The sequence below is a fragment of the Plectrocnemia conspersa genome, unplaced genomic scaffold, assembly GCF_051122295.1.
Source record: "Plectrocnemia conspersa isolate PC_06_02 unplaced genomic scaffold, ASM5112229v1 ptg000007l, whole genome shotgun sequence".
Lineage (NCBI taxonomy): Eukaryota > Metazoa > Arthropoda > Insecta > Trichoptera > Polycentropodidae > Plectrocnemia > Plectrocnemia conspersa.
Window position 1 is genome coordinate 9,115,599 of NW_028277171.1, and position 16,289 is coordinate 9,131,887.

The 16,289-nt window shown below is 27.3% G+C and overlaps 1 protein-coding gene across 1 annotated transcript in view; it reads left to right on the top strand.

The window, feature by feature from the left end:
* Nucleotides 1-16,289, top strand: part of LOC148233862 (opioid-binding protein/cell adhesion molecule-like) — a 143,266-nt gene that overhangs the window by 53,897 nt on the left and 73,080 nt on the right. Inside the window, exon 2 of the mRNA XM_088188806.1 lies at nucleotides 10,485-10,786. Coding sequence (XP_088044932.1) covers nucleotides 10,714-10,786 — 73 coding nt within the window. The 5' untranslated portion in view covers nucleotides 10,485-10,713. The remainder of the gene's footprint in view (nucleotides 1-10,484; nucleotides 10,787-16,289) is intronic.

Consider the following 16,289-nt stretch of genomic DNA (forward strand, 5'->3'; position numbering starts at 1 on the left):
AAATCGTATGTCAGTTCGGTGATTTGCTATATTGAAAGGAATGTGCATTACCAATTTTTTTTTCATAAAATTAATCTTTTTTATGTATTTGATGGTTTTGCTTGCCATTTCTTAAAAAATTTAAGAAGCAGCATTAGCTTTTCTGCAATAAAAATTGCATTTGCCTTCTAACTAAATAATATTTAAAATGTAAAATAACTTTATCAGTAATTACATATTAGAAAATGATATAGAATAAGACATGTCCGTTTACATGTAATGCTCATACCTAAGTCATTTCAACTATATTTAATCTACATTCCTTCAAAACAAAATTTCCCAAAAAAAAGTTATATATATAGACTATTTTTTTCAAGTAAATACAACCTAGTTTAAATTTTCCATTATACGCCAAGGATTAGTTTTTTAAATATTCTGCAAATATGTACTTATACAAATCAGTTAAAGTTTAATGAAAAAAAAAAACTTTTTAAATGATACACGTATATAAAAGGCATAGATGTAAGGTAAAAAAACGTTTTTATCATACAATTACCTTTTTTAAAAAAATCGAAGCTTTACATAGTTAACTATAGTCAATAATCTTTACCGATATTGACTATAAAGTATGTGTATTTTTTCAGTTTTATAGTGTTTTCACGAAAAGTTTATAAAGCAATGAATTGCACCCCAGCACTTCTGTCACTAGGATATATAGAAGTTAACGATATTTTAACAAGTGATATGATAAATACCTACTGATTATGCTACATAAATTTTGAATAGCTTATAAAATTTTAATAGCTGCTATAGTTAAATGTTAATTGTTAAAGCATCAAAAATTATTTTAACTATCATTCATAAAATCACGCTTCCTAATGCCTTCTGTGTTATAGCTTAATTTCCTATGATAGAAATAACCCAAGAATTTATTTAACATTACCCATTTCTTCCATACGGAAATGAAGAGCGTCGCTTGAGTTCTAAATTATTGAAAAAGGGTTATGTGACACGTAGCAAAGTTTCAAATATCCCTGTCCCCTTTTCAATTATTCAAACACTCCTGATACTCCAGTGTAATACTAAACTTTATATTTGATTTTCCCTTTATTACTATTACTGGCTATTTTTAGCTACAACCAATATTAGAAAATGTTCAATAAATAAATAAGAATTATTATTTACAACGCATTTCTAAGTCCCCATAATAAATAAACTTTTAAATATTTACATTTATTAAAAATGTTTGGGATTGATTATTTTCATATTTGATTATAACCTTAGGGTATATTATTTTATTTTTATTTATTTACAAGGAATATAAAAACTGATTACAAAGTTTACTCTTATAAATTTTGATAAAAGCAGAGGAGATTTTTTTCCTAATTTATTATAGTTTAAAAGCACATATTTATTATGTTTTATATAGATATACAATAAGTTAAATTAGTATTATTTTGCTTATATGAAATTATAGCAAGAGACTGTTTTATTAATAAATAATAATAAAAACACTCCAGACTAAATAAATATTTTTTTGTAGTTTTAATTGGACATAAAGAGTACCATTACGCTTTAAACTTTAAGTATGCTCAAATACAGATGTTTATAAACATATATAGATAAATAAAAAATATGAATGTGATTTTATTTTTTATTGTGAATCTGAATATCCTATAAAAAGCTATACATGGTTCTCCAATGCATCATGATGGACATTATACAAACAATAATTATGCAATTAAACAATAAATACAATATAATTTTTAAAGTCAATATTTTGTACAACAAAAAAATGAGGACCATCCAACATATTTTTGCAAGCTCGTTAATTAGCAAGATGACTCGTGCAAGAGAAACGTTCTCAAACGCCGACGTTCTGACCGCAATAAGAAAAAATAAGGGATGCAATCGCGACTCTCTAGAGCTTACAGCCGAAAGCCAAAGAGCTCCAGAATTTGCAAAATTATTATTAGAGCAACGATTGTCATAGCTCACATGCTAGTGGCGGCTACATTAATAACTCGAAAAAAGCTAAAAAGACAGTTTCAAAAACTGAAGTTTTAAAGTACTTAAGATTGATTGAGTCGGATTCTCGGTTCAGTAAAAAATCATATCTCTCTTTATTTTTTTCTCTCTTTTCCTAATATATATGTATATATATACAAATAATACGTATATAAAAGGAAATTAAGTTTTCCTACTGCCGTAAGCTCACGATTATATTGAAAACGATTGTCCGATTTATACGCAGCTTTCTCCGTCGTATTGTATATTTTTCCAAGAAGGTTTAGCTCCATTATTGAGATGCTGAGTAATTAAAAATATCACGTCTTCATTGTTATCAACTACAATAAAAATAATAAAAATAAAAAATTCTAGAATATATAATATAATCTAAAAATATGTCATACATAGAAAAACCCAAGTGATATTAGTTGCTCTTGTATTGAGCCACAGAATTATGTATGTATGTAATGACGAATTTGTAATGTAAATCCAAATCCGAAAGTCAACGGTGTGCGATTTGGACATTTCCAGATTTAACAATGAATTATTGACCATTGTATTCGGTACCAGCGTATATAATGTAGAGGGTGTCAGAATCGGTCTGGGGGTTGGACCCCCTAAAACCCCACCACATATATAGGTATCATATAGAGTTTTTGGCTGAAACGCTTGGCACAGAAAATATAAATTTAAACAATAAGTTTTTTGAGCGCAATTGGACCCAAATTACGACACCAGTACGCGTGATTTGGGATAAAAGTTGTGGAAACACCCCTTTCTTATGTATTATTGTACGGGGGCGTAATTGCCGCAGATGAAAATTAAGAAGATCAAGACGGTATTATGTCTGTGAGTTTTCGGCCTTTTGGTGTGTGTGACGGAATTGTGTATCACAGGGAATGCACAGGGTGGCCGTAAAGTCGCGCGCTTACTTTATGGAGGTTATCCGGAAAAGTGAGCGCGCAGCTGCGCGTGTAATCTTATTAAAACAATATTTATGACCAGCAGAAAATAAACAATCCTAAATGTGATGGTTTTTGGAAGCGTAAAGTAAAGAAAATGTACGCTGAGTAAAATTTAGGTTCGATCGATTTTGAAAGATTCCGATGCTATTATTTTTTTGAACAACTGGTTTAATCTTTAAAAATAAAATAGTTTTATATTGACAATTTTAGTAGAACAGATCAACTTTTAAATATATAGTATAGAATAATGAATATTTTATAATCATAATCATTTCGTTACAACGCTTTCCCATACATTGACTAATATAAATAGTATTTTAGAAACCCTTGACGTCCTTCAACTGGATCATCATACATTAGCTTATTTATTTAGCACAAATTCAAAGCTTAATATTCCAATCGCACTCGAGACGCTACAGAAAATGGTTGTTTAATCTTTAGCACTCGTGTACCGGAATAATAATTGAATTTCAACGCAACGTGTTTATTATGCCGAAACGTCTTTTGCTTTAATATCAACTTATATTTACATTCGCATGTATATTAATTAATATTATTTGACATTGAAGTTAATTTCGTATTGGGGTTAGCAAATGATTCTAGAATCTCAATTGTTAGATTTTGCGTTTAGATATGCGAGACACGTCCGACATTTCTAATATTTAACCATGGATTTAATAATGAAATTATATACATATAAATATTTAATAACTCAAAACAATACAAAGAGTCTATGTAATTCAGAAAATAATAATTAGCTGTGTATTTTTTAATTATAAAAAAATTAGGTTTATTCGTGTATATTTATTTTAACATTTTTTTAAAAATGTTTATGCCGTTAAAGAAAAAAATATGCCTTACTTTTTTAAGTAATAAGTGATAACCAACAATTTTTTAATGTAATCTATCTATACCCTTTATGACACTATTATTAGAATTTTAGGTTTTAACGACCAAAAGCTTGTCTCTTCTGATAGTATCTTATGTGTTTTACTATTCCTAAGCCATGGTATCTTATCAGCGTATCTATTTTTGCTAAATTTTTGTTTTGAAAAAAATCACTTTATTAATTTTTTGTAGTTTTTGTAATCCTGAAATAAATGTCTTTTTTTAAATCTAATTTTCAACAGTCATATTTTGGCCGTATTTGGTTATCTGTGTTAGTACAGATCTGGACTCCATATTTCGATATTAAAAAAAATGACCCTCAAAATTTACGATGGCAGAATTTTTTACAAAGTGATGCGAAATTATTTATTTTTACAAATACAAAATTTCATATTATATGATTTTTTTTTTTTAAATTCAATCTATGATCACCAAAAATAATTGTAAAGCAACAACTGATTCATTAAATTTCACTTGATAGCAAAAATAGTTAATAAAAAATCGAATGGGAAATTACGATACCTACTTAAACTATCTATCATCTGTCATTAAACCAGTTCGATTAAACTGTGCATGGACACATAATAAGATTGAGGATAAAGTGTATGAATTCCACATGAATCGATGAAAAAATTTGACGCGTATATGCATATCTAAAGAGATTCCGGATCTTGAAGCTGGTCGCCTTTTCTTGATCATTAAAAAACAGGAGATGAAAAATGTGTGTTATACGACAACAATCGCTATAGAAAGCAATTGTTATCTAAAGGTCATGTAGCAAAACCTACGTCAAAGTCCGTGCCCACTATAAAATATATATTTTGTGTGTATGGTGATTTTTCAAAGGGATTGTTCATTATAAAACACTTAAGCCTAGGCAAACAATACCAGCAATCTTATATTATGATCAGCTGGATCGTTTGCATTAGGAAGTAAAATAATAAGCCCGTAATTGTCCACAAAAGTCGAATAGTTCTACAACACGACAATACAACAATGCTATTTAAGAAATTTAAAAAAAATTTATTCGTTATTATTTATTACAAAAACTTTTCGTCTTGGGAATTTTTTTTGGTTCTCTTAAAAACATACTAAAAAAATACATAAGCTAGTGTAATAATGATTAATATTTTTATCAAAGAACATTTTTTTTATAATTATAATTTGTAACACAACATAAAATAATAATAACATAATACATAAAAAACTGTTTTTACTATTAAATAAAAAAAAATACTATTTCGATAATCAAAAGTCAGGGAATATTTTAATGATCCGTTTTATTAATTATTACAGTTGGCGTAAAACTATTTACTAAAGTTAACAAATATTTTATCATTTCACTATTTGGTTATTAAATAGAAAGCGGCAAAATATTCGAATATACGAATGAATGAAAAATACTGTCAATATTGAATACAGATTTATACACACATAATTACGTTATAAAAAATGAGTAAAAGCTAGTTATTTTAATTTAAAAATAATAATGCGCAGTCTTTTAAGCTTTAAATATGTACGAATTGTAATTATTAATATACTTAATGTAAAAAAAAACATTATTATAATAAAGTACTATAGACAGTTTTCAACCTAAAAAATATTTCTTTTGATTTAAAGATTAAAAATATATATTACAGAAATTTTAATATTAACTCTAAAAAATAAGTAAATTCTGAAATTTCTGCAATTGCAAAGTGATTTTTCTTCATTATTTTGTAAGCCAGCAATATGCTGCTATATATTTATTAATTATTTCATTAATTTATTTAGCTTTTAAACTATTTTTATGGCTATAAATAATATAAAGATTAGAAGATAAACAAGAATGGGAAGAATTTGTCTGTAGGTAATGTAACAGTACCTCGAATAAATATGACTACCTGCGTTGTTGAAGTTTGCCGTTAAGGTTGCGGTTAGTCGTAAGGTTAAGGTTAGTCGGTTTTTAATGTGTTTTCAGAAAATAAAAATTGCAAAATATTTTTCTTAAATTATAACTAATACTTTACGAATAGTTGTTCAAATATCCCAGTATTAAATAGTTTAAAAACAAATAAATATATTAACATATACTCGAATATAAATATATTCACATACATGTTACTCGAAAATGATATAAAAATACTGAATTACTTTGTTAAAACATTTATAATTTATACCTAATTATTTTAATCAACACACTATATTTATGGAGTATCGATTTTAATACAACTATTCTACTTCCATTTTCCCCAAATAAAATAGTTCAAATATATGTAGATTCGCTGGAAGGATATCAAGGATATCTGTTACTATCCGAATTAGTCCGATTAGAGAGAGGTGTCTTTGTCATAATGACCGCCGATGGTCCACAGAGACATAATGGAGATATGAAAAGGTTTCGTCCTATAGGGTTGCTCGAAAACTTTTGGGACTTGGGTTAAGTTTTGAATATGGTAATAATAGCGACGGTATTGGGAGAAGAAAACTTTTTATCTCGAAATATTTTACAACGCACGCGGCCAAGAATGTGTTGCGATAAAAGCAAATTGCTCCTTTCGGTTTGCGGTATTAAAATCTTGACTTGGTTGACGATGTTCTGAGCAAACTTTTTACATAATAGTAAACGGTCGCAGTTATAAACATAAATAAAGTTTTTTTGCACCAAAATAAAATATACTTTTTATTATCTTTTTTTAAATAATTATAGTATGCATTGTGGATTTAATTATCAGAACTTAGTTAATTCTTAATAAAAAAAAATAATAAACTTTTTAATAAAAACTTATAGAAAATATAGGTATGTTAACTTTTTATTTATAACTTTTTAAGATTTCATATATGGATTTCTCATCTTCACAAATATGGATTATATAACATACCTTCGTTATTATTTTTAACTTGTATGAATGAATCACTGCCTAATTAAAATTTATAATTTTATTTAAAAAATCTTTTTTAAACTATTTTTTTGAGCATTTAAATAAATATTAGTGTTAGAAATAAATTACAGAATTTTAAAAAATTTTATGAAAGTTATGAAGCGTTTATTTGCAACAAGTTAAATATTTAGTAATATATGTAGATTCACTAGAAGGATATCAAGGATATTTGTTTATATCTGAATTAGTCCGACTATGACCGCTGATGGTCCATAGAAACTATTGACATCGGCAAAATTTGCGTTAAGGTGTCAAGAATGCTCGGCTTCGATATGCAGTGCGCGTGTCACTTCAATAATTTATTTCTAATTCGGGTATTGTTAAGCTCATTAAATTAGCTTTACTTATAATTGTTGCTACAAAATATAATTTATAAGTATTCTCTAGATAGCAAAACAAGTAATTAAACAGACAAATAGTCTGCAATGATAAATACATAACGTATAATAATGAAAAACTAATCCTGGGATTTTTTATTATTTTGTTAGAAATTTTCAATAAAATCTCAGACCGAATTCCTAGTATCCATGAAAAGACTGCCAGACAAACATTATCAGTTCGAATATTCCTCGAGTAATTGGAAAGCTTTCAAAGGAAAAACTCGACAAAAAGCGATAAATGTAAAAGAGCGATTCGAACAGTCTGAGATAGTACACTAATTAATTTTTTCAACCATGTTTATTTTAATAAAACAAATACTTTAAGATTATCCTTTAGCAGAATTTTTAATATTACAAATTATAATATAAATATTTATAATGTCATATTTATATATTTACTCTACTGTAATAATAAAACAATATTACTTTAATAAAATGTATTAGATAGCTGGATAAATTTTGAAGTTTAAAGAAGTTCGAACACTGATCCTAATAAATTTTACACATATATAAGTCTTGACAAAAAGTATTTGTAAAAATAAAACTCGTGCTTTGTCTAAAAAAATAAATCTTAAAATAGTTTTTCTGTAATAAAACTATTCAAATCTAGTAATCTTAAGAGAATACAAAAATGATACATGATTCTTATGGTTGTTTATTTTCATCACAACACACGACATATCCGTTGTGTTGATTTATATGATGGCAAGAGTATATAGAATGGTCAGGAACGCCCTAAAACAGTCATTATACGTCTTTCTCCGGTTTCGGTGAACTTTTCCAGTCAAGTAATTTGACAAACGGCCCCGAGGGTCGTATCGTTTGTATACTTCATGGGGTATAATTCAATTTTCTGGCTTATCTCCGAAAACAAAGTCTCCATGGACAGCGGTTAATTGTAACGACGAACAAAGCATCAAGTAACTGATATCAAAACAAGGAAGCTCTTGAATGTGAATACGACGAGAAATACATGCTTTTGGACCTCGCTAATGAATCGCTATGTTTATTTTTGAATATTAATATATAAAAAAAGCGGAGAAAACATTTATTCCATTTTTATGTGTATACATTTCTCGTAAAAAAATTTTCGTCTTCGTGAGCATCTTAATAGAAAGTTCCAAATATACGTTTAAACTTACAAACAATGATTTTATTTGCTTAACCTATTACAACACGACTTATTGTAGTAATTGGATTTTTAAAAAACAATTAAAAATGTATTGTATAATTTTAAGGTATTTACATTTTAATTTTGTTGTGAATTTTCAAACACAGTATCAATAAAACAATATTTTACATGAATTATTTTCCAAATAAATATTGGCCTTGATGTTTTAATATAATATAAATAGAAATAAACTTCTCAAGATAAATACTAATAAATAACCAAGCCTATAAAGTTTTCATATAAAATAATTATCAGGTATATGTAACTTTCAGCATCGTTTATCATTGATATAAACAACACTCGAGCGAATATATGTAACATCAAAAGCTTTCATCTATTTTTAACACGTATGCACGGTAAATAACAACTTTTCGCAAACAGTAGTTAAATTTCAGAAACATATTCCGAATTGGTGCGGCTAGATTTTATCTTTGCTTTACGAGTATATTACGGCAATAACCGTCTATTATTTGAGAGATTAATTAAGATAGGCTTGCGAAGCAGTTCAGCATTCATTCTCAGGCATTATATATTACCAATTAAACAGCCTCATTGGATATCGATCTTCGGCCATTTTCCATATAGATTTAATAATCTACCCTCTTGTCATCTGAAAACGCAATCGTTTTAAAAATAATAAGGTTACGCTTTTTGTCGATTTAGCGAAATTCCTAACGTGGTGATATTGGGTCGTGATATTAATACCAGCAACCGCTATAATTACTATGGTTTTATCTTCAAGCTCTATGAAGCTTGATTAAATCGTAAATTGGCCATAAAAAATAAGGGTTTATGTTGTTTTATATATGATGAAAATTTAATCTTGTACAATACACATATGCAATTGCACAGTATATAATATATTTTTAAGAAAAAACAGCTCTTTAAAATTTAAGTTGAATTGAGCTATCAATATTATAAGAATATGATATCCTTCAATTTAAGACAAGGGAAGTTTAAACGCTGTCATCTTGACGACAGCCGTTTCAACGCAGGTATCATTTATATTAAATATAAATAACGTCTGTTATATTTACATACAATTTTAAATTTTAAGCTTTCAGCTAGCAGTACAATTTGTTAAATTAACAAGTTGTATGTCCAGATTTAAAGATTAGAAAATCAATCATAGTGAAAAAAATTTAATATTAATTAAATATCATATAAATCAGCAATGCTTACTTTTTATTTCTTATAGTGTAGTTTTAATAGGCTGTTACTTTTACAAGCTTCTGTTACTTCAATGAAGTTAGGAATTTTAATACGGTTATGATTAGAATTTATTCTATATGGTTCATAATTTAAGAGATCAATATGCATTGGTCAGAAAATAAGCCGCCAAAATATATATACAATAAGATAGTCATAATTTATAATAATGAGCCGAAATTTAATTGAAATTTCGTTGTTATTTCAGGAGCTACTCTTATGGATTTTACCCCTTTGTGATGCATAGTATTATGCCACAACGTTAATTTAAAATACAAATCATATTAAACAAGTGTTTGCATCATACTATACCTGTACTGCATAATTGCATAGCGTACACGTAAAATAAACAAAAACAATATAATATTTTTTTAGAACGATTTTAAAATAACTATATAAAATATGTATTTGTAAATAACTATATAAAATAAGTTATATATGTAGTAACTTTTAACGTTTTTTAATGTAAATTTCAAGCACCAGTAGACCGCTTTTAATTCAAGTTTCAAAAGTATGCCAGTGTAACTGATACGGAAATTTAATTAAAAAATATCGTTTGTAAATTACTTTGCTTTAATTAAATTATTAAAATAATTTAAAAATAAAATAAATATACGTGTGCATTATTAAAGTTTTTCTGTATCCTTGCGATTTAAATATATTTATTTAATACCAAGAAGCATGAAAAATAACTTTCAAATCTCTGAAACATATTCAGAGTCGCGTAATTTAAAAGTTATACTTAATCAGGGAGCAGTTGTGGATGTTGTTTGCGCCGCAAGACGCTCAAGAAACTTTTGATAAATTCTCTGCTTCATCTAAAGACGCTCCATGAAGATTTGCATATTTTTCTTTCGGAGAATCGTTTTAAGGAACTGATCGCGTATTAGTCTTTTAATATAAATAGCATATAATAAATTTATTTATGTATAATAATGATGTACTTTTTTATTTGTTTCAGGTCTCAGCCGTTGCTCGATTACGTCAAAGTGATTATTGATTACCGATAAATTTTATTATACTTATGTATACCTACTTTGCCGCTGTGTCGCGATGAAATGTTTGTTATTATATGAAAGTTGTGTACAAGTGGGTTAATTTTGGAACCGTAGTGTATTGATGGTTGTGTTGTAAACTGCAAATGAAGATAACAAAATTCGTCGAGGGATATTATAGATGATGGTGACGTAATGTTCCCATCGCCTTGTCGCCTGTTCTACGCGGGTTTTCTGCTCTGTATAATGATATCACCTTCAACTCCAGGTAATTATTTATATTAATAAACTTATTATAAATGTTTTACAAAGCTAATTGCCTTTCACAAAGTGTCAAAAGACAATTTAATAAGGAAAAATGAGATAAATATATTTATTTATGCATTTATTCATATTCGACTATTCAACAATTTATTTATTTTTAAATATATTTACATATAATAAACTTAAATATGTAATAAATATGGTTAGTAAATATTTAAGTTAATAATGAATGTAATAAAATATATGATTTTTAGTCAAAAATATTAAAGAAAAACTTAATATATGTATGATTTCTAAATATTACTGTTTATTTGAAAAAAATTATATAAAAAATACTAAAGTCTCTAATTAAAATTAATTATTTAATTATAACATAATTGCACCTTATATTACTAATTTTTAATTATATGCATATTCCATGATACATTGTTAGTTATTAGAATAATCTGATAATGCCAAAAGTATGACGGATATAACTTCGTAAACATTATGTAAAAACTTATTTTGATAATTTGATACGATATGGAAGATAAGCATTTGATATATAATAAATGGTTAGATTATGGTTGAAAGTTCGAGCTAAGTTTACCAATTTGACAAGTAGGTATACCAAAGTTATGTGGTAAAATCGATGTTTGCATGAAGTTCTGCTCAATTTCGAATGTTAATTACAAATTTACTGCTATTTTTATACTACAAATAATACGAACAACTATATATTGACAATGTAAATTATGTATGGCTTTGATGTTTCATCGCAATATGGCATTCATTTTCTGTCAACAACCACAGATTGATGTGACAAAGCGATGACCTAAATGAAATATGTGAATCGTGAATTGTCATCAACGATGACTCATTAAATTAATATTATTTGAACGAAACGAGAAATTTAAATTGTTAATAAACATTTATTATTTTAGTAAAATAAATCCTTATTCCAGATTTATATACATGTCTTTAAATTAAAGAATGCTTGAAACGTAAATATCCTGAGGCATATTTCTATGTATTATATATTATACATTCATAATATAAGGTTTGTGTACTATACTTTTAATAATTTCATTTTATGTTAGTATAAATATATTTTTCACATTAAATGGAAATAATAATGTCCTTGTTTATTCCGACAAGGGTAAAAATAAACCCGAAAAATCTATTCGCAAAATATTAAAAGTCAGGAAAAGTGCCTTTTTACAGGCACTCATCTGGCGAATCTCGGATATTCGGTCTTAAAATTTATTTATGCGTATTCAAATACAGAACGACAAAAAAATAGCAATATGGTAAATACAAATCGCTTTTCAGTATGCTTATTGTTTTTGAATCACCAAAGCTACATAAAAAACAAAAACATTTTTAAGCCGAATTCAGTGAATTGAAGAAATTACAATTTCACAAAATATTCCGAACCTTCCAAAATTGTTACATCTACTTGACAGGTCTTGAGAAACAACAAGGTCGTAAATACGTCTAAGAAACACAAAATTGTAAATTACACCTCAATCTAGTTTTAAAGTTAAAAATTAATCAACAGTTATTAATTTATAAACTAAGTTTGCTATATTAATTTTAATGGTTTATCTTTCAAATTTAATAATTCATTTTATATATTAATGTGAATAATATTAAAATTGCTTTTAAAGTAGATAATCAAAATATAAAAAGGATCTTTATCCGTAATATCATTTACAAAGATTTTAATATTATCTTAAATGATATTGATATTGATATTTAAGATTTAGTTTTCGAATTTTATAAATATGATCGGCCATTGAAGCGCCGCCAGTTTTTGTCTTCTAGTCGTTGTCAACCAAAGAATACGTTGCTCATGCCTTCGCCACGTTAATGTTGCTAGAGTGCTGCTTAGCTTATGACCAAATAAATCAGCCCTTACAATATTGAAAGTTAGTTTTAAATCGTTATATATCTAGCGTTCTGAATTAGCGTATGTAATGTTCATACACTCGTAATAACAGTCATCTTATCCCCATAAACTGTATTTTTAATATTTTTAAAAATTAAAATAATATTTTTATATTCCGAAGTACGTCGTTATCAAAAAATCTTTTGAAACATTTTTTTAATTTAACAATTTTAAAATATATAATTGTGCCAAATAGTAAATATCATACAAGAGTTTCCTGTGACACATTTCTTATATTGTTACTCTTTAATGCGCAAGTTTTTTTGTTATTTATTCTTATGGTAAGATAAGTATAAGGACCATGTTTATTACAATATTATATAATATAAGATATAGCACTTATGGGATCTCAAAAGTGCCCACTTTTTCCATTTGCGCATTACAAAGATAATATAATTATAAAAATATAAAAAGACAGTTGTCATTGTATAAATTAATGTTATATAGCTATATTTTTATTGTTTATATCTTATCAAATATTTTATAGAATTCTTTAAAAAATCATAATAAAAATATAAATTGCTTATTTCGTCTTGAAAAATCTATCTTTGTTGGTTATGCTACAGCGTGGCAGCTATCGTCTTTTGAACGTGGTTTTGCTTCTTTGGTAATAAATTGTGAACGATATTCTACGATTACCGAGAATATGTATCTATATGGATATTAAAAATATATTTTTTATTTGCTAAATAAATTTGTTTTGTAATATTTAATAAACTATATAAAAATAAACATATTTATTTAAACATCCATCTTAAATCAATTAAGCAATAGAAAAGATGATTACGACTTATAAAAAAAATATTTCTAATCTTTTACTGTATTTTAAAGATTAAACAGTATTAAAAGCTCCAAGTTGTTTTGTTTATTTAGAAGTGCAATTTTTTATGTATACCCAGAATATATATTATTTTTTCAAATGTTGAAAATATACATTAGGGGAATTTAATAAATACATATTAATATTTTTTGCTCAAATTTATAAGCACCAAGTAACTGAAAAATACGATTCTGAGAATCCTCGAACCGATTATCTAAAAGTCTAAACAAACAAACTAACACTAGTCCATTTTAAGTTTATTGAAATTTTACGTGTTTTTAAGTCCCAATAAAAATAGTGAACCTTTCGATTTCTAATCGCCACGATGCGATGTCTGCATCAATGTGATCAATGATCTTTTTCTATATTTAATCGTAAAATTCAGGTTTGTTAAATTGCAGATAAGGATGTTTACAAACCAATTACGTATTTGAACACACCTCTAAAGTGTGTTTACGTCTTACGAGAAAACATGGTCTTGATGGCTACTTTGGCGATCGTTAACCAAGGAGTTTGTAGTACAATAATATTAGATGTGTTACTAAGATCTTTTATTTATTGTGTGATGTGTAGTCCAAGCTTTTTAAACGAGTTGATGACGATATAGTATTGGAAATTTTTCTTTTCGTTGTTCAAGTTGTCGTTACGGTAACCAATAAATAACCAAAATAATTAGTAATATTACGCGAGATACAAACAGTAACTGATTTAAATTAAAATAGCGTGGTTTACAAGCACGTATACAGTACATATTTTTATTTTTATTTCCTAAAAATTTAGCAAAATTCTTCACAAAAATATTTAAAAGAAAACGCAATTATTTTTTAGCTCTGATGTTAAATGTTTTTGGTCATGTAAAATAAGGTCACTTACAAATTATGTCTAAAAAAGACCATTTTTGTGAAACATTTTTGAGACGTCACGTAAAATTCTACAATGTGTATAATTTAAGTTATTAGCGATAATGTAGGTGATTATTACACTAGCCACTTGCCCTGTAATTGGCACTTTGCTCTATGAAGGGTTAAAATATAGTTCATTAATTTTTTTAGCCACTCTGTATATTTTTTTCACAGTCGGAACCTTCATGTAATAAATGCGTATACAATTCACGCCATCGGCCGAAAAACCAATCGCGGCCCGCGTGTGAATGTGCGATCGTAAAAGTGGCATTACCACCATAGTCGAATTACCATATCTCTTTTAACGCGCCCCCTTTAACGCCCATAAACACTTCGGCTCCAGTGTTGCCATTTTTCGTTCAGACGACACCTTGCCGCCGATTCCACTCCCCGTGGGCATATTTTTTCCTTCTCGCCACACTCGCGCACGATTATGCCCGATATCTTTTGCGTCGATATTTTATTCGGCGAAAGGCGCGACAAAAACCTGATTGTGACCGTTTCAGTCGTAAAAAGTTTATTCGTTTCAGTTGTAGTAAAAAATGATGCGCGGTGTTGAGGGATTCTAAAGGATTTGTTATACGGCACGAGCAGTGCGTTGGAATAGACCCGAATAAATTGCCATGTGCTACATGATAAAATAATGCCCCATTTCTTGTCCCATCATATTTAAAAATAAATATAAAATATGTAATAATAGCTAACTTAATAAACTATACAAAACAATATACATAATGAAAACGGACATTTAAGAAGGCAAAAATAAAATCTTTCTCTGATTTAATTTGCAGTCAACAATAGTATTTCAAGCCTTCCTTAATCTTAAAAATTGTTTCTATTTCAGGCCTATTGTTTATTAAATTTAAATTGTACTATTATGTCTTTCCAATGTGTTATGACGGCCTTAATACACAAAAAGTATTATTGATCATTTCATACAAATTCATATTCGTAACTTATGCTTTACATAAATCTAGTTCTATAAATCTGTCAAGTTTGTTTTTCTGAAAAAAAATATTAATGCATATTTTTATTGTTTATTCGAAAAATTTTCTAATTACTCGAGAATTTTACAATCTTTATTTGTTGAAAATTAAATATGTTAAAATATTTTAAAATGTGTATAACCGCTGCATAAAAATTGGTGATTCCGTGCCAGATGTTTAAAAATACGCATGTTTTTTTAAAAAACGTATGTGAATAGCTGAAAAATGTTACGATTTTCTCAACTACCTTAATCGGCTTTTTCTTTGTTTTGTTAATAAATGAACTATTTTTATTTTCATAAAGTAAAAATAATTGCTCGTTATTAACGTTGCTCTGTTACGTCGTTGACATATATTTATTATATAAAATAAATAAATATAAATACAATATCCCATATCCAGCATTTCGATCGAACGCAATACCTTACACAATTTATTTGCTGTATCACTACATAGTGTATTATATTTTGCTTAGTCCATTTTCCTCGTATATTGTATATCTTTCACAAAATGCTCTTGATTGACGTGCTAACAGACCCAGGGTCTCATGTTGTTTCTCATATCAACAAACAAACCCTTTGCGAATATCCATTTATTATGTAAACATGAAATATATTAGATCTACTCTAAAACGGCTTTTGCATAGATAAAACATTTCCATATTATTGGGCAATATAAAAATTACATTTTATATTTGAATACGCAGCTCGTTGTATCACAATGTTTTATAATAAAAAGGTACATAAATTCTGTGCACTTATATGTATAATGACAAACAAGCTTTTAAATATAAAGAGCGAATTTATGTTACTATTAAGATAACAGTTACCTACTCGTGGAAGTTTTTAATGCCAGTTATATTCATTGTG